This window comes from Platalea leucorodia (assembly GCF_965183815.1).
Source record: "Platalea leucorodia genome assembly, chromosome: 5".
Taxonomy (NCBI): Eukaryota; Metazoa; Chordata; class Aves; order Pelecaniformes; family Threskiornithidae; genus Platalea; species Platalea leucorodia.
This window is the reverse complement of record NC_138827.1, coordinates 27,662,213-27,683,961: the sequence shown is the minus strand read 5'-3', so window position 1 is coordinate 27,683,961 and position 21,749 is coordinate 27,662,213. Positions and strand designations below refer to the sequence as shown.

The 21,749-nt window shown below is 40.9% G+C and overlaps 1 protein-coding gene across 5 annotated transcripts in view; it reads right to left on the bottom strand.

The window, feature by feature from the left end:
• CC2D1B (coiled-coil and C2 domain containing 1B) overlaps positions 1 to 21,749 on the bottom strand; it is a 36,098-nt gene that overhangs the window by 7,540 nt on the left and 6,809 nt on the right. For 3 of the 5 annotated variants that reach the window (XM_082313587.1, XM_082313588.1, XM_082313589.1), the window contains exons 4-22: positions 19,537 to 19,652; positions 18,619 to 18,738; positions 17,375 to 17,512; positions 15,078 to 15,351; positions 14,460 to 14,584; positions 14,245 to 14,320; positions 13,059 to 13,169; positions 12,597 to 12,727; positions 12,239 to 12,311; positions 9,944 to 10,056; positions 8,944 to 9,136; positions 6,492 to 6,664; positions 5,707 to 5,832; positions 5,106 to 5,164; positions 4,728 to 4,844; positions 4,185 to 4,258; positions 3,450 to 3,508; positions 1,546 to 1,597; positions 93 to 192 (exon numbers count right to left, since the gene is read on the bottom strand). In XM_082313587.1, the coding sequence (XP_082169713.1) occupies positions 93 to 192; positions 1,546 to 1,597; positions 3,450 to 3,508; positions 4,185 to 4,258; positions 4,728 to 4,844; positions 5,106 to 5,164; positions 5,707 to 5,832; positions 6,492 to 6,664; positions 8,944 to 9,136; positions 9,944 to 10,056; positions 12,239 to 12,311; positions 12,597 to 12,727; positions 13,059 to 13,169; positions 14,245 to 14,320; positions 14,460 to 14,584; positions 15,078 to 15,351; positions 17,375 to 17,512; positions 18,619 to 18,738; positions 19,537 to 19,652 (2,230 nt within the window). Of the gene's footprint in view, positions 1 to 92; positions 193 to 1,545; positions 1,598 to 3,449; positions 3,509 to 4,184; positions 4,259 to 4,727; positions 4,845 to 5,105; positions 5,165 to 5,706; positions 5,833 to 6,491; positions 6,665 to 8,943; positions 9,137 to 9,943; positions 10,057 to 12,238; positions 12,312 to 12,596; positions 12,728 to 13,058; positions 13,170 to 14,244; positions 14,321 to 14,459; positions 14,585 to 15,077; positions 15,352 to 17,374; positions 17,513 to 18,618; positions 18,739 to 19,536; positions 19,653 to 21,749 lie in introns of those variants that run through there. The other 2 variants (XM_082313590.1, XM_082313591.1) reach the window with 2 other exon arrangements.

The following is a 21,749-nucleotide window of genomic DNA, read 5'->3' as shown; positions in this document are numbered from 1 at the left end:
GCTTAAAGATTGTGCTTCATAAATTTCAGCTACAACACTCTTTTCAACTGTTACTAGAGAAGCAATGAGGGGGGAACAAACTGTAGACTTACCCTTTATGAAATACTTCAAATTTAATTCCTTTGGACCGAATTGCTCGTCGGAAACCTCTGTGATTTCGATTGATGTTCAACTTAAACAACTGGTTATATTCTACAGTCGAGATATAGAAAAACAAAAGAAAGCGGTGAAAGTCCGTAGGAACCTCCTTCTCAGGAGGCTATTTCAGTCATTAACAAGTTAGCGTCCCTGTGCAACAGTTCATCTCTGTCATCCCCACTTTACAGGGACAGAAACCAAACTACAGAAAAACCAAGTCATCGTGAGGAGGTGACAGCAAGTTACTGGAGAGGCAAAACTGGAGAATCTAGGTCTTTGGGCAATTAAAGAGAGTGCCTGTGGCTAAGAAAAAGGTATAAAACAATAAGGAAAAAGCATAGGAAGGTTGGAATGACTGGGAAGGGGCGTTTTGAAAATGTAACTAGTACTGGTTTAACACCAGTTTTATGAATGGATGCGACAAGAACTATGCCACAGGATACCTTTTTATCAGAAAGTCTCACAACATTGTACAGCTAACGTTCAAAGACTTTGCTGCGCTACCCAGGAACGCTCATCTCTGCTTGTCAGCCTGGGAACCCAGAACATTACGGCTAAGTGGGAGCTCATCAAGTGCAGATCAAGTTATTGGAAGACTTGGAACACAGCTCTCCATATCAGAGCTTCAGGACTTCTACTCTTCACAGAAAAAAATATATAAACTCAAAAAAGGTATCCTTCTCTCTCTCTCTCTCTCTCTCTTTTGAGATAAATTCACACCTAGTAATTTGGATACTGAATTCAAAGTTGTTTTGATACTAGATGGCTGCTTACTGCAAGAATTGAAAAAATACTATAGCAATAAACAAAACTCAGAGCGCGAGATGATTAATTCTAAAATGCATGATGAGTCCAATACTGGTATTCAATAGCTAGGCACAAAGGGGTATTTTCCAAAAGGTACAAAGAAAGTATTTTAGTTGGTTTCAAGACACATTGTCTTTAAAAAAAAAAAAAAAAAAATCTATTTCTGCAATGATGCTTTGTCAGGTTTCGAAATGTTAGCTGATTAGCAAAAATGACAGAATTGGCAATCTCACAGGACACAAAATCCGACTGAAAAAGATCTGATCCATGGAGATATTAAAATTAATAAAGAAAATTTATTTATCTGGCCCATCTCCCAGCAGGGCTGACAGCAACAGCTGGAGCATGACTGGTAACTCGATGATTTCACTAATTCATCACACAATAACTACCACCAATATTGGGACGAGGGTGAAGAAATTGCCAACATGGCTGGACTTCACCTTCCAACAAGCCCTTTCATAAGAAAGAAGAAAAACGGTGGCGGGAGGCCCTCTGGCCTGATTCACAGTATGACACCAGCCTGTACTCTCCAGTGACACTCTCCTGTACTCTCCTAAGGTGCAATGTTTTTCCCTCTGTCCCAGAAAAAGTACTAACCTGGAGAATTGGTATTGTTAATTACAGGTGTTTTACTCTTTTGAGGTTGCTCCTATTAAGAGAGACACACATTACATAAAACCATCAGATATTGTTTCAAAATACAAAGTAGTAACCATTTTTATTACCAGCTCTTTTTTATACCTATACAAGAAACGTGAGGTTTAGGGGGTTATCTGAATGATAAGAAGAGTCATGGTACGTTCAAGACTAAAATATTTGGATTTCATTGTGGTAACAAGTATAATACTAGATAAAGAATAAGCCAAAACATTACATTAAATATAAGAGCCACAGATAAGCCACATGGTCACACTCAATTCAATCCAATCATCATAAAGTTACTGACTGCGGCTGTTAAACTACATGATAAACTGCGCACGTTCCGTGACACAGTAGTTCTGCTCCTTCTGCATTAGTTAGAATAATAAGCTACACAAGGAATTCATCACAAATCATTCAGGGAATTGCTCTACTATTATTTTGCCTGACAATCAATCTGCCACCAAAGTGAATTAACTTTTAACCTAAAGCGGAGTACAAACTAAATCTCTGGGGGCTGAACAAGGACAACGCGACCTAATTATTGCAGCTACTTTGCAAAACTGATTTCAGCTATGAAGGAGAAAGGTGGTGTATTTGACTGTTGGCTAAGCAGTAAAGATCTGGCTTTTTTAAACCAAAGAAAAAGTGATTAAAAGCAACTATGCTGATTCCTACTTATTCCCCAGAAAATTATTCATACAGACCAATTCTGTTTTCAGCCACCCTAATGCAGGGGACTCCGCCATTAAGGCCTCACATTAACTCAAACCTAAACACAAACCTGATCTGACCATCATCAATTTCCCACAGGTAACTGAATTTATTTTAGTGGAATTGCTGCAAAATTTATTAGGAGGTAAAAATCTAGGCTCTGCACTCTCACAGGGCTAAATATTAGTCCTGTAAGAGCAAAGATTGTTTTTGAGCAGAAGGCTTCTACTGATCACTTCTACTGATAGTAAGACTAGACAGCCCTCCTTAGAAGCCCTTCTAGCTCAACGGTCTCAGTATTTTTCAGACCTGAGACTGCTTTTAAAGGTGAGGGGAAGAGGATGACACTGGGGAGTTTCAAGGAAAGAAGCAATATATATATGTATACATATTTTTTATATACATACACATATATATGCACACATATACATGCACATACATGTAAGTATTAATTAGTAAGGCCAAGAAACTTGCATGGCCTAAGTCCTTTCTCCAGATAGGCACATATATATTTGCTAATTAAATCACCAGGAGTCACATGCATTTATTTGATGACAAAGATTAACCTTTTTAATCCATTGCTATAACTATAGGAGATGTCCAAAAGCAATGCCTTTAAAAGCCTATTTTCTTGAAGGAATGGGATTTAGAGGGAGATCACATGTAAGGTGGCCCCTCTCCCCTAGTGACAACTTTGCATGCCCTTGTCTTTGGCTGAAGTTACCAGTGCGTTTGCACCCCTGAAAGAAATGAACTTCTACAAATTTTGCAAACGCTGGAAACAGTCTGATGAGTGTCTTCAGGGGGGAAAGGTGGGCATGGCTTAGCACTGTGAATGCTGTTGAGCAGTAAACTGGTGGTCAGCCAGCCAGAGAACATGCAAGCCTGAAGCAGACACCACACTGCTAAGTGTAAGGTGTGGAGAACATCACGAGAAAGGTGCAGCAAATCTCAAATCTGCAGGAAACAGATTCAGCAGGTCTGTTTCTCAGAAAAAAGTTTATGTTTCAAAAACAAATTCAGGCAGTGTGCCTAGAAGTGTCTTCCCTTTCTAGAAGAAAACCTACACTTCCTCCTTGAAGCCCTCACAAGTTAATACAGCGGCAAGGGTCACAGACTGAGGAAGAAGAGCCAGGACACACACTCACCGTGCTTGGGTACTGAAATTCAAACTTCACAAACGCATCCAAATCTCTTGGTGATACACCTGAATGAGACAACAACCAGCCAATCCAAACAGCCAATACAGATATTTTCATTGCATCTGTAACGTTGAGCAGGATTTTCAAGAGCATCTAACTGATTTTCGGTAGGACTCGTGACCTGTCTCTTGACAACTGAAGAACCCATCCATCAAACCAAAATCCATAGAAAGCTGGCATCCAAAGGAAAACATCTACTTTTCTTAATGCTGCTGTTAGTCCTGAGACAGTCTAGCACAGGTGGTTTACAAGCTCCCAGAAACAAGGGACTAAAAGCAGTAACGTTGGCAGGAGCAACTCCTGTCTACTGACAGGTCAATGCACATTAAGGTGGTGCAGAGTTAAGGCACGCGCTCATAACAAAATAGGAGATAAACATGAAACTTAAACTATGCCCAGTTATGAGTGAACCCAGGATGATTTTAAGTTCTTCCCTCTGTCCAGATGGAACCCTGAGTCTCTTTATTCTTCTGCGGTTTTTTTAGTTTGTTTGTTTTTTAAATACTATTTAAAGGTTTTTTGGGGGGTTGAGCCTGAAACCTGGTTATTTTGTTTTAATAAGTGCTGGCTACAAAGGTCTTGACTCCTAAAGCGGTCTTCAAGGTAGAAAAAAATCTCATTCCCCACTACTTTCCATACCTACTCAGAAGAAAAAGCCCACATGCCCTGTTGAGTACATACCTGGTGGAGCTGGCAGGTTTATCCCCCTGACAATGAGAAGGTGCATTTCTGTGCTGTTGAGCTCAGAAAATATCCTGTGAAAAAATAAAGAAGCATATTCATCCCAGTAGCCCACCACCACCTGATCCACTGTCAGACCTTTTTCAATAGTGCACTCTTACATAGATCATCTTTGTAAATTACAAAAAAGCAAAGAAAGACCACAAACTAAGATAAAAACATCTCTGAGGTATAGTGAAAAATGCCACAGACAAAGCCCAAAGGCAACACCATTGAGGGAGAAATACAGAGGAAGAAAGAGTGGCTGAAGTAGCAGAATATGAGATGAAGCTGGAGATATTTTGAAAACAAAAGAACCCAGAAGAGAAGTTAGAGAACAACTCCTTCGTATTTTAAGTTGTTGAGAGTGTCCTTTCAGGAATACTGAGCCTAACTCTAGGTGCCACCTAAGTTTGCTGAAGCCTACAATTCCCTAAGCAAGAGCTAGAAACCAGAAAAAACCTCATTCCAGCCTGCCTGATAAATCCCTTTGTTTTTCCACACCTTATCATTTTAAAGGTTCTTTCTTCAAAGTGATGGCTTGGAGGATCCATTCCTTGTGCTCGTGCAAGCTGTAGGATGTCCATGTCCTTTTTACAACCTTGTGCCAGTTTCTCAAACCTATAGGAAAGGCAAACAAACAATAGAAAAGCTACACACACGCTGGAACATCAAGAGCATTCTGCCAGGCGCAGGCCGCAGAGTAAGCCTCAGACCAGAGGGCTGAGAGCAACTTGGAGATGCAGGCCTCACAGTTGCTGAGCCTTTCACATAACGAGAAGCTTACCAACCTGAACCCCCTTCATCTTTAGGGGGGTCAGGCAGACTCAAGCCTGAAATGACCACACTGTGGGATGATTAACAGCAGGAAGCAGGTCTTACCGAGTCGTTTCTGCTACGTTTCCCAGATGCATGAATTGCTTGGAATACTGCAAACACCTCTGTCAACAGAAACAAAACCAAACAAATACTGATGCACTCAGTGATCCTTACACACAGATTCGTGACTGGCAGAGAGCTTTGAGGTTGATGACAACCTAATTTAAGAAAAGCCAAGAGTTTTCCCAAGTCATCCAAAAACATCCCCCCCCCCCCCCCCACTGGTCCTTTAAGCCCAAAGTTGAGCACAGCGTTTGTTTGAGCTGTTCCGCCCTATTACTTTTTAATCACTTAATTTCTAGATATGAGGTTCACCCAAGGGCTAGTCCTAATCATTCGGGTACTATTTTCAAACCTGAGTGCTCATACTTAATAGTGATAATTTGATAGTCCCAAGCCTCCAAGCACACCCTCTGACTTCAACCAGTAGAGAAGCCAACTCTGAAAATTTTCCACTTTAGGATGCACAAAATCAAAAGTATTCTAAAAGAAAAACAAAAGACCCCACAGAAACAATGATGGAATTATAATATTAATAAAACCCAGAGAAAGGTAAAAAAACCAAACAAACCCAAAACATTTCTAAAAAAGATAAAATGGTCACCTCATGTTGGTCCTTCAGCAATTTTATGAGCTGTGCATATACTTCGTCTGCTTTCTGAGACAGTCTGACATCTTCATGGTGTATGAAGATAAAATCACCCTCATCATCTGTAGGGGGTGATGGCAGCTGCAACACAAGAACACCACGTTTCAGAGCCCTTATAGGAAAAAATGAAGTAGACAAAAAGCAGTCAGAATGTATGGAATGGTCAGTGAAGGGAGATGGCTTGTTTATTTTCTCAAGGCAATTCCAACACAACCACTACTTAAGCAGTTGTCAGGCAGTGGTGTAAGTCATTAAATCCTGTAAATTGTCTTACAGGCCTAGTTCCCTGATTATTTAGGTCAGGACAGCTATTACAGTGCAGTTTGGTTTCCCCATCTACCCAAATACCAAGAGAAACCAGAGTATCACTCTATCACATGCACCTGATCCTCACCCCAAGATGGAGTTAGGACACAGCTAAGAGATGTACTCACACCCTAAGCCCAGGGAACACTTCCAAGCTGCATGGTTTAAGTGTGCCACTGTAAACCAAGGAGCAAATGGTTCATGGAGACTAAATTTTCTCAAAATCTGGAACATCTGAAGAGCAGCAAAGGAAACAAAATGAAACAAAAACTAAACCAAAAATACAGGGGAATTTCAGGGCTCAGTATCTCCATTTGTCTCTTGAGCAAACTAACTAGTGTCAATAAATATTTATTAAATCATTTACTGCTTGAAGTAAGCACTTAGATGTCCAAGAATATGAAACAAAGCAGAATACTAACAGTACTACTAACCTTGGAAATATCAACAGGTTTGCCACATTTTGCTTGCTCAATCTTTACGTCAAAGCTCTTAGCTGTTCTGAGATACATCTTAGCCTGTTCAAGGTTATTTTCCTTCTTTGCTTTGACGGCTGCCTTCATGTATTGCTTCTTTCTGTTCTCCAGAAATTCCAGCTGTTCCCTAGCTGAAAAACAGTTGTATAAAAACCCTCACTCATTTGACACTGCCATGCCCCTGAAACAGGTTTATCATGCTCAGTTTATAGCCAGAAAAAGGTCAGTAAAAGTACAGATATCAAATAAGGACATTTCCTTACTGCACTTAATTGTTTATTGGCCAGTTTCAATTTCAAGCATCAGAAAAAGAAACAAAAACTTCCTTCTACCATGGCATCCTTCATCAAAAACCTCATAGCAATTCACAAGTGTCACAACAGTAATTACAGCCCCTTATTTGCAGGCAGGAGACAGACTCCAGTACAGCTGATTGGTCCAAAGCAGAAGCTGAATTCAAACTTTCAGCTTGACATGTTAACTTCTAAAAGACACCAAATATTATGAGCATCTTCCGTACTCATTTCTTCCCTCTCCCCTGATCTGTCAGAAAAAAACCCCAGATGAGCCAATGCGCAGGCACATTCAGACATATCACCTCTGCTTATCTGTAATTCCTTGCCATCTTGTTTTCTTATTAATTCTTGGGCCTCCTCTTTCTTTCCCAAAACAGTAAGGACAACCACACAAGTCAGAAAAGATTGCTTTGCATTGTACCAGGTCAGTGCATCCTGCCTCTTCTTATACCTCACTTAGGAAACGGTACAGCATGAGCTGATTACAGCCATTTCCAAAGATATTCATATTGTATTCACCACTGCACTCTACTTGTGATTACACAAGCTGAACAACACTTGCAAGAGGTGCCTGTCTTAGCAAATAAATATACCAATGACTCTCACACTATGTTCACCGCTGTCAGATGACGATCAACTTATTCCCATCCTTGCAAAAGAGCCTGCTGTCCTGCTGCTGTAAGCAATTTGCCCAGTCAGCCAAAACCAAACTAATTAGACAACGTAGCTAGCCCAGATTCCCCTGAGACAAAACGCACAGTGTGCTCTGTGAGGCTGAGACACAGAGCACAGGCATTTTCAAAGAAAATCTGTGGAGATCGGACTGAGCAAAGCCATTAATCCAACTGAGCTTGGCTCTTTGACTTTGCTGGTATAGGCCTTAAGTGCAACTGCTCCACTCCACTCCCACAGCTCCCTATGCCTTGCGCTATCTGACAAGCGAAAGACAGGGTTTTTTTACAGTTGATTTATCAGCTACGGGCAGCTGTAAGCTGCACTTCGGAATTCTGGGGGGAAGAAGGTAACATTTGGATGACAAAACGCACTTTGGCTAGTGAAATATAGCTTTAAAATAGTGAAGTACTGACATTTTGTTGTGAAAAGTCATGTCAGTATGGATCCGTCCAGGTTCTTGTTGCACCCATTGGTCTTATTTTAAAATACTTGAAATACCCGGGAGAGATTACTGTAACACCAGCAACCGGGTATTATCAATTCCTTCACAGCATAAGTCTAGGGCAATTCGCTCAAGAGGTTAATATATCAGCTAAAATTGCAAAAAACAAAACTCCTGAGGATTCATAGATTTTCAAAGCCAAAATGGACAACTACTACGTTTTAGTGGTCTTTATAAAACAAGTCATGGAATTTTCCAGACAGAAGAGTTACAAGCTAATCGCGGTGGCACTGTGAAATGCCTTTGCACTCTGCAAAAGAACTTGCATCAGCCAACTAGGCAGTTCTGCTTTGTCCTGAGGGAACTACCCAGGGCAGAATGGAAGAAGGATGGGATTACAGTCAATGCACGACAACAGAATCAGTGAGAGACTGAACGCTGCTGGTGTGTGCCCAAATCACACTGTGAGGTGGTGGCTGTCCCTTACTATCTGTACAATTAATCTTGTACAGACAACTGTTTAGCGACCTTAGCAACAGGAGGACTAGAGATTGATGAACTACTGCCTCTACGCCAGTTTGAGATCCTTGGGTGAAGCACTAGGCAGAAACCGCTGTTTGATGTAGGAAGCTGCGTTAGGTCAGAGAATAATTCACATTGGCAAGCCGTCCACTTTAATGAGAGTATATGTAGAGTTCAACTGTGAGCAGAGTTAAACGTTATGAATCAATACACTTGTTACATCAGAATTAATTAAAAACCCTATCATCCTTATAATTACATATGCTGCCTCTGTGAAATAAAGCTGCATGGCTGGTCTGGATCTGCCCTCCAGCAGACACATATATTGAAGCTCCTGTCAGAGGAAATCTATGCCACGCATTCACAGGCTCATATCTAAAATATAATGAAAAGAAGTCTTTACCAAGGTATTAAACTAAACTAGTGGAAACGACTTGCACATGGATCACTGGGAATGACGATCCCTTCACCTTACCAGCTGAAGGGAGATGATCCATTGACTCTGCCTCGTCCAGGGTGGAGGGTGATGTAGCCCGTTTCACATGCTCAGGAGAGCTCTCCTCCTCAGCTACAGCAGATGGCACTGTAATTGGCTTAACAACTTGAGTCGGCTTTCCAGGCAGCTGAGCAGGCTTCTTGGCAACTGGGGCCTGTGTCAGAGGTTCATTCTAGCATAACAAAAAGAATTTCATATTAATGCATAAAATCTATTCCAGAGCTGAGGACAGCATCTCAAGCATCAACAACCATGGTTATCACTATATCAGCCTTCTGGTATCACTTTTGAGGGGAGCATAACATTCTAGACAGCAAATTTTAACTTCTGGAGGTTTATGAGCCATGCCATGCCGGTAGGTAGTTGACCCGTGCAAGCATCAAACCTCCACTATAGAAGGGACAAAAGGAATGTTTAACAAGGCAGTGATTTCAAAAAAAGCAGATGCATGCAGAAAAAACATCATCCAGGAATTCTCTCCATTAAAAGCTACTCCAATTGAAAGCACAATCAGCAACCAAATCCAGAGACAAAGAAATCAAACCAAAGTCTGAAGGCTGGTGCTGCCTGACAAAAAGCAGTAAGTGTTGAACATCCTGGGAAAGCACAAACACAGGAGCTACTGGAATGCAGGATGAAAGTACAGATTTAAATACTTTAGAACAATGTAAAGGGGTGGCCAGGATCTGAAGTGTTTGCTTTGAAAACAAAACCCACATACAAGACAGTTATGAAAGAGCCAAACTCTGGACTCGTAGACTTTGTAGCTACTGACTGTAATAACATCTCATCTCTCTCTCTCTCTCCCCTACACTATAACGCAAACTGAAATTACTACTGAGATCCTGTACTCTTCAGGCTTCTGGGAAACGTATTTCATCTCAGTACCCTTGCTTGACTGGAAATCCAACGGCCTCATCTCTGCATACCATAAGAGACAGCATTTTAACTTTTACACATCCTACTAAGAAATACTAACCTCCTCCTCTTCATCATTCTCCTCCATGTTTGCCAGCTTGCTAGCACTTTCCAGAACCGCAGCTACTGTGCTGTCACCATCCGCTGCTGCAACACCAGGAAGAGGGGGAAATCCTGAGGAGGAAAGGAATACAGAAGTAAAGAGTTGCATTAGTCCTACGTTACATCTTCCATATTTCTTCTTTTCTGTAAAGCTATTTCTATCCAAGTATCTATTATCTAATATATTGCAGAATTCAGCATAATAAGACTGAGGCCAAGGCCACAAAGCCTTGCTAGATCAAGTCTGAGTGGTGGGCTTAAGATCAGGTCTCTCACAGATATCCAGGCTTAAAGGGATGATGCTAAAATGATGCAATAACAGGGCATAGTTTTCTAAGTTGAGCAACTGGCAGCCAGCCAAGAAACCTCACAACCTCAAGACTTTGGCAATAGAGATGCTCCCAGAACCAGCAAAGAATTTAGTCTCTCTCCTTTGCACAAAAGGAGAGAGGATTGTACAAAGAGTTGCTGGCTCTTTTTCCCCCCCCTCTCACTGCTGCCTCACCTTAGTTGGTACACAGTCCAGCAGAAAAATCAGTGCTGCCCCACAGAGTCATAAACAATACATCGCTGACATCTGGAGCCTAAGCCTCTAAGACAATCTAAGCCTCTGCTGAAATCTACTGCAATGCAGAGGTTGCAAAGTAAGGCCGAATCACAGTAGCTAAATGTGAAGTGCTTGAAGAACAACCCTTTTCATTATTTTATTATCCTTTTAAGGATGGGAGGAAGGCTTGATGATGGAACATAAACTCTCGCTTCCACACTACCAGTTCAGTGTCAGCTTTGAACTACAGAGACTCAGAGCCACTACTATAAAATGTTTGTTAATAGGAGTTATCTCATTAATATGTAGCAAGTACTCTTGTTGCCCATCTCATTAGAAGTAGCAAGAAATAATGACTAAACTGCTTCTAAACCTAGAGATGGCTGCTACGGGGACAGAACAAGTTTGAGGTACACAGGCAGGCAGAACACAGAATCCTATGCTGCTGTCCCTGCATGACATCTGATCCATTCCTCGGCAGCATTTCTGTCTCCAAGGAGGTCAAGGCTGGTGCTTATCATCATCCAGATGCAATGAAATGCACTGCCAGTCCATTATAATCTCATTGCTGGTTCCAGTGACTGCCTAACGGTTGTCTCCAATGTAAATCATATGGCCTCTAAACGATGGCTGAAAAACATGCAGCTAACATGTCTCAAGGAAATTGAGTTATGCATATTTTCAGAGATGTAAATGTGGAGTGCCTCCCTCTTATAGCAACTGATATTTACCAAGAAACGGATCACGTTCTAGAACAAGGGATGCTACCCTGCTTTTGAGGGACAGCTTCAAAGCAAGGACCCTTCAAAGCAACACATGACCTGACAGAGCTGGCACTGCCTACTTTACTACTACTACAGTGCTTGCCATTGCCACATTTGACAGTGACAAAAAAGCCACAAGGTCTGTGTCCCTTTTCTAACTTAAAAAATCTAGGCACCACTTTGCAGTGCTAAGTGTATCTTTTCAGATGAACACATCAGGCACGAGACAAAAGGAATGATGCTTCCTAGGGCAGAAACAGTACCATGCAAATCAGAGGCGGAGCATTCAGAGATGACCTTGCCCAAACCTTTACAAACACAGCACTATACGTTCCGAAGAAGATAAAAAGGACAGAGAGTGTCTCAAGAAGCAGGTTCAGTTTCTGCCTCTGTCACTGTCTCAGTGTGACCATGGGCATGACTTGCTTTGTCTCTGTAGACTACTTTTACTAGCCATGAGAGCTGCAATATTGATCTGACTTGTGAGGTGTTGCAAGGAGATGATTAATTAAATAGAGAGTTCTGAGGCTCCTGCTGGGAATCAATAGAACGGGAAATATCAGGCAATTTTTTTCAGTTTCAAAAATCTCCTTCCAGTAATCTCCGGTTTACTCTTTCCTGTAGGAGGGCTGGCACAGAGGACAGACAGGTGACGTTTTCAGCACCTGCCCATGGTTAAGTTGTTTAACTTTTCAAATAGGGCCAGTTTCAAGTTCCAATGCTGTCAAACTGGCAGTCAGTAGTCAGGAATATCCACCAGTGTGAAAGTCTGGGAGCATATTAATAAGCAGTTTCACAATACCATCAAACAGCAAGGCCAGCCTACTCACTGAGAAAAAGGAGGAGCTGTTGCACAGGATGTGGAGGCAATATCTACACACCTCTTTCAGAGCCCAGCAGATATACAGAAGTTGCTATTAGGACATTTTATAGTCACACTTACCAGGAGGAACAGGTAGCTCAGAAAAATTCACTTTTCTCCCTGCTTTATGGGCTCTTATGGCATCCTGGTATTGCTGTAATCAAAGGCACTCAGTAAGACATAAAATGAAGTTGACTATAAATTAGCAATCATCGGTATTTAACCAGCATAAATATTGCTGAATACACAGTATTTTGCTATAATATGTGCATTGTCTTTATTTCTCCTTCCTCCAAATGTTTTATAGCTTCCCTACAGGAGCTCTTTTCAAACAGAAGGACAATACACAAATTATTTCAGCCTTGAAAAAGTCTTCAGCAAAAGAACTAATTCAAATGGCTTTGCTGGATGCAAGCAGCTTGCTACACTTTCGTTTTACCTTGGCTATCCTCTCGTGCATCCTGCCTTTCCGATCATCCCCACTCGCTTTAGCCTGTGCTGCTGCCGACTTGTACTTCTCAAGCCTTTGCTGCAACGCTTCCAGCACTGTTTTTGGCTGCTGCAGGGAAGCTTGAAATAAGACAGACAACGAAATGCCACATGATTCAGATTTCAAAACATATGAGCTGCCTTTTTCCTCCCCTTCCTTACCTTCTGCAGAGACAAAAACGTGATTGCAAAGTCTTAGTATGAATACAATTCTTCTAAAGAAAGTTTATTAACTTCCATTTCCATTACTGATCCAGAACAAAAGTACAGATCAGATCAGCAGCAAACAATAATCAGAAACATTAGCTATGTTTACTCGATCCTGCCGCAGTCCAGTGGGATAGGGCAGACCGTAAAGTGCCTTCCAGCCCTGCTATTTTTATGTTTTGCTACAGAAATCCAAAAGTCCTACCTGAAGCTTCTTGGGTCTGAGGTTCAGGTGTTGCAAGATCCTGGGAACTTCCCATTGGAGCTGATACCTTTTGCTTGGATGGATCTTGTACACTTCCTAGGCTTTCAAGATCTGCAAAGCAAGGAAAGCGGGAAGTTTCACAGAGTGTTCCATAAACAGCAAGTCAACCCATGTTACTCAGAAAACCATCAATTTGATCACATCATTTTCATGAAAGCTTTTTGGCTTCAAAACAATATCTGCATGGCTACGTAAGTCTAAGGTTCCTATTATTCAGAGAAAATGCTTTGTAATAGAAAATCTCAAATGCTGATTTAATTTAGGTTAGTGCTGCTTGAGGGAAAAGAGGGAAATAAAAAAAAGTAGTAAAACCAGTTCAAGCATTCTAAGAATTCTCTCCCCAAAATATAACTTGGTATCTTGGCAGATGAAAAGAGTGAACAAGATTGCTAATTGACTAAAATATCCTAGTAACAAAAGATGTGCTGAAAAAGGGAAGCAAGTACCATCTATTCAGACACCCCAGTTTCTGGCATTGTATAACAATGGTTATTTCAGAAAACTACAAAAATATCTGCTGCAAAAATCTTGCACTTTTTAAGGCAAGATTATATCATGGGTGAAGTTTATCTCTAATGCCATTTGGTGATCAGTTTATAACTTAAGGAGTCATAAATCTCATGATTTACTGAAATAAAATAATCTATCATTTAGTTTCTTAGAATAAAATAATCTACTAAAGTCAATTGTTTAAAACACTGAGTTGCACAGACCAAATATTAATTGTTGGTGGTGATACTACATCTATTTAAAAAAAAAAACAACAAACCCAAAACCAACAAGCAACTCTTTTACAAGGATCAAAGTATCTTTAATATTGGTAACTTGCTTTAAGGTTTAGATTTTACTGCACTGCAATCTTTTTGTTAATCTCTTAATCTGAATGTTATGAACTTCAGTTGAAACACATAACACCATCAAATATTACAGTAAACTTTAAGAATGTGCCATTACCCTTCTTTCCCTTCCCCTTCACATACTGGCTGCTATTCTCTAAAGTTATAAAAACAGGAATATTAGAATCAAGTGATCTTCAATCCTTCTTACAGTTTTGCAATCAAATTCAGAATCATTCCATTACAGCATAGAGAGACTTCTAAAAGGGTTTTTGTAAGACGAGCCTTACCCCGAGGAGATGGAGGCATATTCTGGAGGTCTATCGGCTGCCCACTATCCAAAGCTTCCAAGACCACATTAAATTTCTAGTGCAGAAATAACAAAACAGGAGATTTATTCTAGTATGTCCAAGACTTGCTAGCTGCCACAATAAGTATTTGACACTCAATGCATGTGGGTACAGCATAGGGTACATTTAGCATGCAGGATTTCTTGTGTGCACACCTTGCCTGCCTTCATGTATTCCTTTGCTTTCTCCAGGTCCCCTTGCTGCTTGGCTTTTAGAGCTGCTAATTTATACTCCTTCTGCCTCATAAGTAGCATTGCTCGTGTGCTGCTGTTCTGGAGATCTGTGAGAATGAAACAATCCTGAGACTTACACGGAGCATGCAAGATATGCATCCCTTGTTACGTCCATCTATTCAAAGCTGCATTAGTCCTCTTTTGCTTTGAATCACACAGCCACCTTACAAAAGTCCCTTTTTCCTCCAGTCTCCACAAGTCCTACCAGACGTAACAATCCCATTTTTCCCAATTAAAAAAAAAAAGTCTTTTAGTCAATATCTGAAAACTCTTTAAAGCTTGGAATTCCACATGTCACAATACTGAAGAAGAAACTGAGGCACAGGAAAAATTAAGTGAAAGACACCAATACAGTGCGTGTAAGAGCTCTGTAACAACTGATTCCACTGCCAGAAATCCAGCATCCCACTGACAGCTCTATCTGAAACATTCAGCAGGGAAGTTCCAGCATAAGCACTGCTTTGCTACACAATACAAATATCAAGAAAGATGCAACATTAAAATAGCGTTGCAACTCCTTATCCTCTTGGATCATGGTACCTGATTCCACGATAGGACTAGAAGCAGCATGACCCTGTAAAGACTCTGATTCCAGATGCTGCACTGCCTCATGAGAGGTCTTCTGCTCATCATCTGCAGCAGACTCAGCTTTATTCTCTGGTAGGACACTGACTGAATTTCCTGAGTTCTCTAGCTCCACTCCCATGGCTTGAGATAAGTGAGAAGAACTCTTTCCTGTTGCAACAGGAGGTGGCATTTCTTCCTCATTGATTTTTTTGCCTTTCTTCACTGCAGCCAGCATGGTTTCCAGTGTCTGGAAGAGACGGAACAACAAAGTCAATAGGCATTTTCATCAAACATATTACTAGCATAAAATCATTAAAACACAAATTCATTCCCTTATTCGTGACGGGCTCTGTTACGCACACCACTACAGATTGCTGCACTTTAGCTCCCTATTTTTCTGCAAGGCCAACTTCAGCGCTAGTGAAAGGTGTCCAATTATCAGAACAACACAACGCAAAGGACTTGTTACCCAAACTACATAATCGCCAAGTATCTCAACACTTAGAATTATTGGATAGCTGATGTGGTCCACTCAGCTTTGTCACAGAAAGGCACCAGCGAAGCCATTTATACCAACTGTAGATGCATTTTATGTCTTTAAAACAAAATAAAATACACTACTCTGAAATGTCACTGCCTATGTGGATTCAGAGAAAGGATTTAAGATTTAAGAATCTAATGCAATGAGAAAAGCCATTAAATACTAACAAAGGAAACGGAGCTTCAGCTGGTGCCCTGGCAAGAAGCTCTCAACATCTGTAACATGGGTCAACTGCTGCTCATTTTTTTAAAACGCTTCCTCCACCACAAATATTACCTTCCTCAGTATTTTTTTTTTAATTATTTTAAGGTTCAGACAAAAGACCACCATACACTACAAGCCAAAACAAAAAAGTTTTACTTCGTTTGTCTTCCACAGAAACTGAAATGGAAGCATAGAAAGACAACAACAACAACAAAATCTCATCAGTGCCAGAATCACTGCTATTTTTGGTTAGCCGTGACATTGTTTGACCTATTAAGCAACAGTGGTAGAGATGCTTTGGTCTGACTGCATGTGAGATTGGGGTTCAGACCAGTACAGCAACCCACACACAGCTCTCTCTTCTCCACGTGTGGGATGACAGACTGACTTGAAATGGAATTAAACGCCGAGATTAGAGTTCACAGTTCCAAGAACTACGTACAAGAGATAACTGTACACCATTTGTTGGCATGTCATTTTGCTAATTAAGGAACTGTGAGCTGTGAAGTGAGACCTATCCTTAGCTACACTGCTTAGGCACAGGGAAATGCCCTGCCTTGAAAAATAAAGGAAGTGGCAAACAGCGCACTAAGCTTCGTTATTGTAGGAAATAAGCTGGCTTGCCTATCCCTCTTGCTCTCTGAAAGGTCAGGTGGTTTCATGTACATTCCTTTCGGAGCTAGCAGGCAGTGGACACATACAGACTTCTCCTTTCTTGTGCATTTCCTCCCCTGGGTTTGGCCTCAGTTGTTCCCTTTGTACCCTAAGACACCTGGTAGCTAGTGAGACATTACATTCTTCCCTCAGTGAACCGTGCTGAGCTATAAAGCTTTGCTCAAGAAGACAGAGCTGGCTGCTGTCTGAGGTGATGCAGGAGACCAGATGAAAGCAAACAGGGAAATAAAGGCACTCTGCGCAGCAGTAGTCACCGAGCACTACCAACTAACTACAAGCACGCCACCTGGCTGAAAAGATGCAAAGCTGAAGAAATCACTCCTTGCTGCAATTTTTAATTGCATTAATGAAAAGTCCCGTTCTATTCATTTTCAAGCTCAGCCAACACACTCAAGGCAAGGTATCACCTTCCTTTGTCTCACAGAACTGAGTGGAAGGTTAGTGTCTAAGGGAAGGCATCAGTGGTGAACTGGAAGGTTTATATGCTAGGAAAGCTCCTAAACTTTGCGTTAAGGTAACACTAAACGGTCATCACAGGTCAAATTCAGATCTAGATGGGTGGGTTTAACACAAGCATTTCCCACAAACCCTGGGCTCCAGCTACCAGTAGCCACATTCAACAGACACAAAGCTGATGCACAAAAGGCAGTTGAAGTTACACTTTATCTGTGTATTTGCTACATCAGATCAGCAGTAAGTAACAAGAAGTGTTTTTAAAGTAACTCAAGGCAGCATATTAGCATTTCTCTCCCCTTGCAACAAATTCACACATCTGGAAAGAGTCGAAACTACACTTTAGAGAACTGACTTTGCCTCCCCCTCATTCACATACATGATGAATCCAACTTACCTTAAGGCCTCTTTCGTATCGGCGTATCTTGGCACTCTCACCTGACTCCTTTGCGTTAGAAATTGCTGTCCTATAGTTAGCAATTCTCTTCTCTATTGTCTGTTGCAGCTCACTGGTAACAGCAGGAAGTGAGGTGGTCTCAGAAAAAATAATAAAACAAATAAAAAAACTTATTTCATCCAACTATACGAGTTTTCCCATAGCAGTGAAAAACAAATACTCCTCTTCTACACACACTCCCGTTAATCAAGAGCACAAGGACGAAACAGTCTCTAAAACAGAGGAGCACTTGTACTACGCTAACAGTCCCTGGATCCACCTCTGGGCTTTCTCTCAAAGGCGTAATAGAGAAGAATGGGTGGAGACATTTAGAAAACTCACAGTCACAGGGTAATTGGAGCCATGTGGTTAGGGAGTAGGTGAAGAGAACAGTAAAGTCTCTCAAACACCAAACAACAGAGGGTGTGAAGAGGTATTTTGGCACAAATCTTGACTTTTTCTTATTTTTAAAACACGCTAGTTCACTCCCTTCTGGGGTTCTTAAACCTGGTTTTACTACAACAGCTCTTTTTCCTCCTCCTACGGCCTGGAATGAGTTCAGTGACAAAACCAGCCTAAGCAAAGTTACGAGTAGCTACTTACAAACACTCCACAGCTACAGAGACCTTTCAGATGGCTACTGATGTAATTATTGCCATTTTCTCTACAGAAACACTCTCAGACCCATTTATTAATGGACCCAATGCACAAGGGCACTGGAATCTGTAGCACAACAGAAACATGGCAGTAACTGAATAAAGAATTTGACTGCATGAGGATTGCCAAATTAAGCTGAGAAAGCTAATGGTACTGAGAAAAATTCCACAAAGATGTCAAAGATGCTGAGTTATAGCAAGTCTCACAATTTCAGCACACCACTCAATACTCCGAGGATGAAGATGCAAACTCTGGAAGCCTGAACTGCAGTCTGCATGCTCATATGTATAATGAGGGACAAGACATGCTTGATTCCAACTGTTTACCTCCTCAATTCTACGTAACATTAAAACTCATCCTCTGAACAAAGCAAAAAATTCACCTATGTCAATACAGCATTGGTTTCCACAGAGAACACAGCAATAGTGTAGTTTTTCCTTCCTTGGAGGACAAGACGACCTCTCTAGATCCTTGTTTGTGACTCTTGTATAAGTTGCATGACAACAGCAATTCAGCAAAACTGTCAGGAACATGAAGCTCTGGCCTACCTGTGGTTGTAGTTCAGGTTTCTCATTTTCTGGTTCAGCTGTGGATGGCTCCATTGCTATCATTTCATCCTCACAGCTTCCTGTCTCACCTTCCACCCCCAGGACTTCTTCCAATTCTGCCTAAAGTAAAAGTAAAAGCCAACAAAAGGCTTTTCCTCAAAATTTTCTATTTCCTTAAAAGACAAAATAAAATCAAGCCTCAAGCTCCAAAATCTTTGGATGGACTTTGAACCCAGAGAGTCTAAACATCTTATATTCTGGTCTTTTTTTTTTTTTTTTAAATTTTATTTTTTATTTTTAGATGAAACTGCTTCCACTTGTATTCACAACAGGAAGCCAGATACCACTCAAAAGCCGCACTGCAGCTCCAGATCACCACACAAGTTTGTGGTTAGAGATCTGAAGCTGGAGAATTTCAGAGAATTACTTTTACAAAGACCATTCAAACCAAAATTTGAAATTTCCAAAAAGCATCTATTAACAATGACAGTCAAAAACACTGTTTAACACTCCTTCCCTAAACTCTGCCAACTAGATCACTCACTGAAATAACAAAGAATTTCTTGGGAGATATTCTCTCAGGCCAAGCACTACTTGAAGCAGTAGCAAAATGGTGACAGACATCACTTTAAGGAGAACATCCCTGGCTGTATTTCACCAGTTGACATGGAATAGGATTCCCTCTGTTCCCCCCACATCTCTAAGACTCTCACACATATGAACGTTAGCTAGGAAACTCTCTTACTCAGGTGCGCAGGGGTCGGATCCTGCAAAGCCCTATATCTAATGGAATGCTTCTGCAATAGTTTAGCTTCTCACCACAAAGTGAACAGACATTTTTGATAAATACAGTTCCGTTAAAGGAAAACAAACAAACAAAGACATACTAAAACTTTTTGCTAACAAAGTTATGCATACCAACAGGTCTGTATCTTTCTCCAAGTCTTCACCATCTGCTTCTTCCTCCTCATCTTCATTCAGGTCCTTCATACACTCTGCAGCCATCTTTTCAATATGATCCATGGGCAGAGGAGCTGCAAAAAGAAACCACAAGGAGCCATAAACCCTAAGTAACAGTTATGCAGTCACTGGATGTAAATTCAAAAGGAGTTGCCACCAGCTGAAGAGAGCAGTGACTTCTCCTCTTGCTGCCCCTTTACTGCATGGTGTCATAGGTAAATGAAGGTATATTCGTGGATAAAGGACAAAGACTGGGGAAGTGAATATCCAGGCAAAAAGCAATACTAGTCTTTGACAGTGACAGTGAAGGCAGGCAATGACAAGGAAAATGCCTGCATCCAAAAACCTAGCTCAGAAATTAGATGACAGGGAGAAATAAGGTCTGTTTACTAATACAAGGAACTCGAACAACAAAACCATAAGCACCGTGATAGACTAGCAGGTATGGTGGGTCACAACAGTGCTCAGAAAGCATAGCCACAAGAGAGAGATACTGTGGTAGGTTTGCACAGTAATGACATTTAAGACCGAGTAAGAAAGACAAGTAGGACTGGATGAAACAACTGCTTCAGGGAAAAATTAATAGAAGTCACCTCAAGCTCCTAGGCTGATTTAAGTACAGGTAAGTACCTCTACAATATTATTTACAGAAATAACGAGTAATAGAAACTTTGTCATTATGAAAGACTTGAATTTTCCAAAGAAAAACTGGAGAATACTGCTATTCTTTGATGTTACATCAAAACTATATTCCTCAGTTAAGATAAAAATCAATGGTAGCACAAAAGCAAACAAATATAAACTGTTGATGAATAAATCTCATTAGAGGTTTATATCCATGAAAGGGAATTAGTGGAGCGGCCTCTGTTCCCAGTAGGAATAAACATCTGAACTAGTTTTAAGCTGATGATAGATATTTATGAAGGGTATTTATGACATGATTGTCCGTATTAACAAGGCCTGGACTCAGTATCTTTGTCAGGCCTTTCTGTTCTGTGTCCTTTGCCTCATGTCAGTTTACCCTAACAAAATGTAATTCACTCCCAGTGAATTCTGACTGACAGAATAAATTCTGACCCCGTATGGAACAGAATTGGTCCACATCCATCCATCCCTAAGTGGCAACAAACTATTTCTTTCTCTCAGTTCTATCCCTTTTCTTCTCTCCCTCATGCTGAACTAATTTGAGTTAAAAGTACTCTAATTCCCAAAGATCTGCATGTATGGATATGACCAAGTTAGCCCAACAGTTAAATGCATGAGACACAGATACTTGCATTAAACATCCCAGCACATCTGCTGGTAAAATCCGTTTGCTTTTTCTTTCAAAGCCAAAAATACGTTATTGTGCGCATTACAACAGTGCATACAACCATAAATCAGAACAAAGTTCAAGGCATTTACCATAAATAGCGCTGAGCTCAAAGAGTTCCCAATCAAACTACAACTAACTAAACCACTGGAGTTTTGCACAAGGTCTACATTACGCTTGAGACTCCAACAGCTGATCCATTTTCTCAATACACAGACTTGAGCACAAGAATGTCTCTCTCTCTCTCTCCATCTCATGTTAAACTGGGTACATATTTATCCTTTGAAAATGATGATGCACATAAACATCAATTCTAGAGACATACTGAACAACACAAGCCATAAGCCAAACTACTGGCTGTTGACATGACAAGCAAGAAGGCACAGCAAACTATCCATGTTTGCAGACAGCAAGAAAGGAAGGCAAGAAAATCTTTCTACCTTGAGAAACTACTTGTTTTATACATCAAACACTACTGCAAAGTCACACTTGGCGTACAAAATCAGAATGCTCCAAATCAAGGCATCATACTTGTCCTGAGCCCAAGAGCTGCAGCAGAACACTGGCACAGAGAACTGCTACGCAAATCAGAAAAAGTGCTGTTTCTTCTGCCTCTCTAACTACACTTCCACATTTTCTGCATTGCTGTCTCATGCTCATGAGATTTTCCCTTTTCCAAATCTTTCTTGGCTACTTTCTCTTGCAATTTCTCTTCAAGCTTCTGGTCTTTACCCTGAAAACTCTACTTAATTCCTCCTCGCCAAGTTCTCATCTCTACTTCATGCTGTGCCAACCACATCTTCCTTAACTATTAACTTCCTCCACACACTCTCAAAGGTGAAGCTATTTACACACAAAT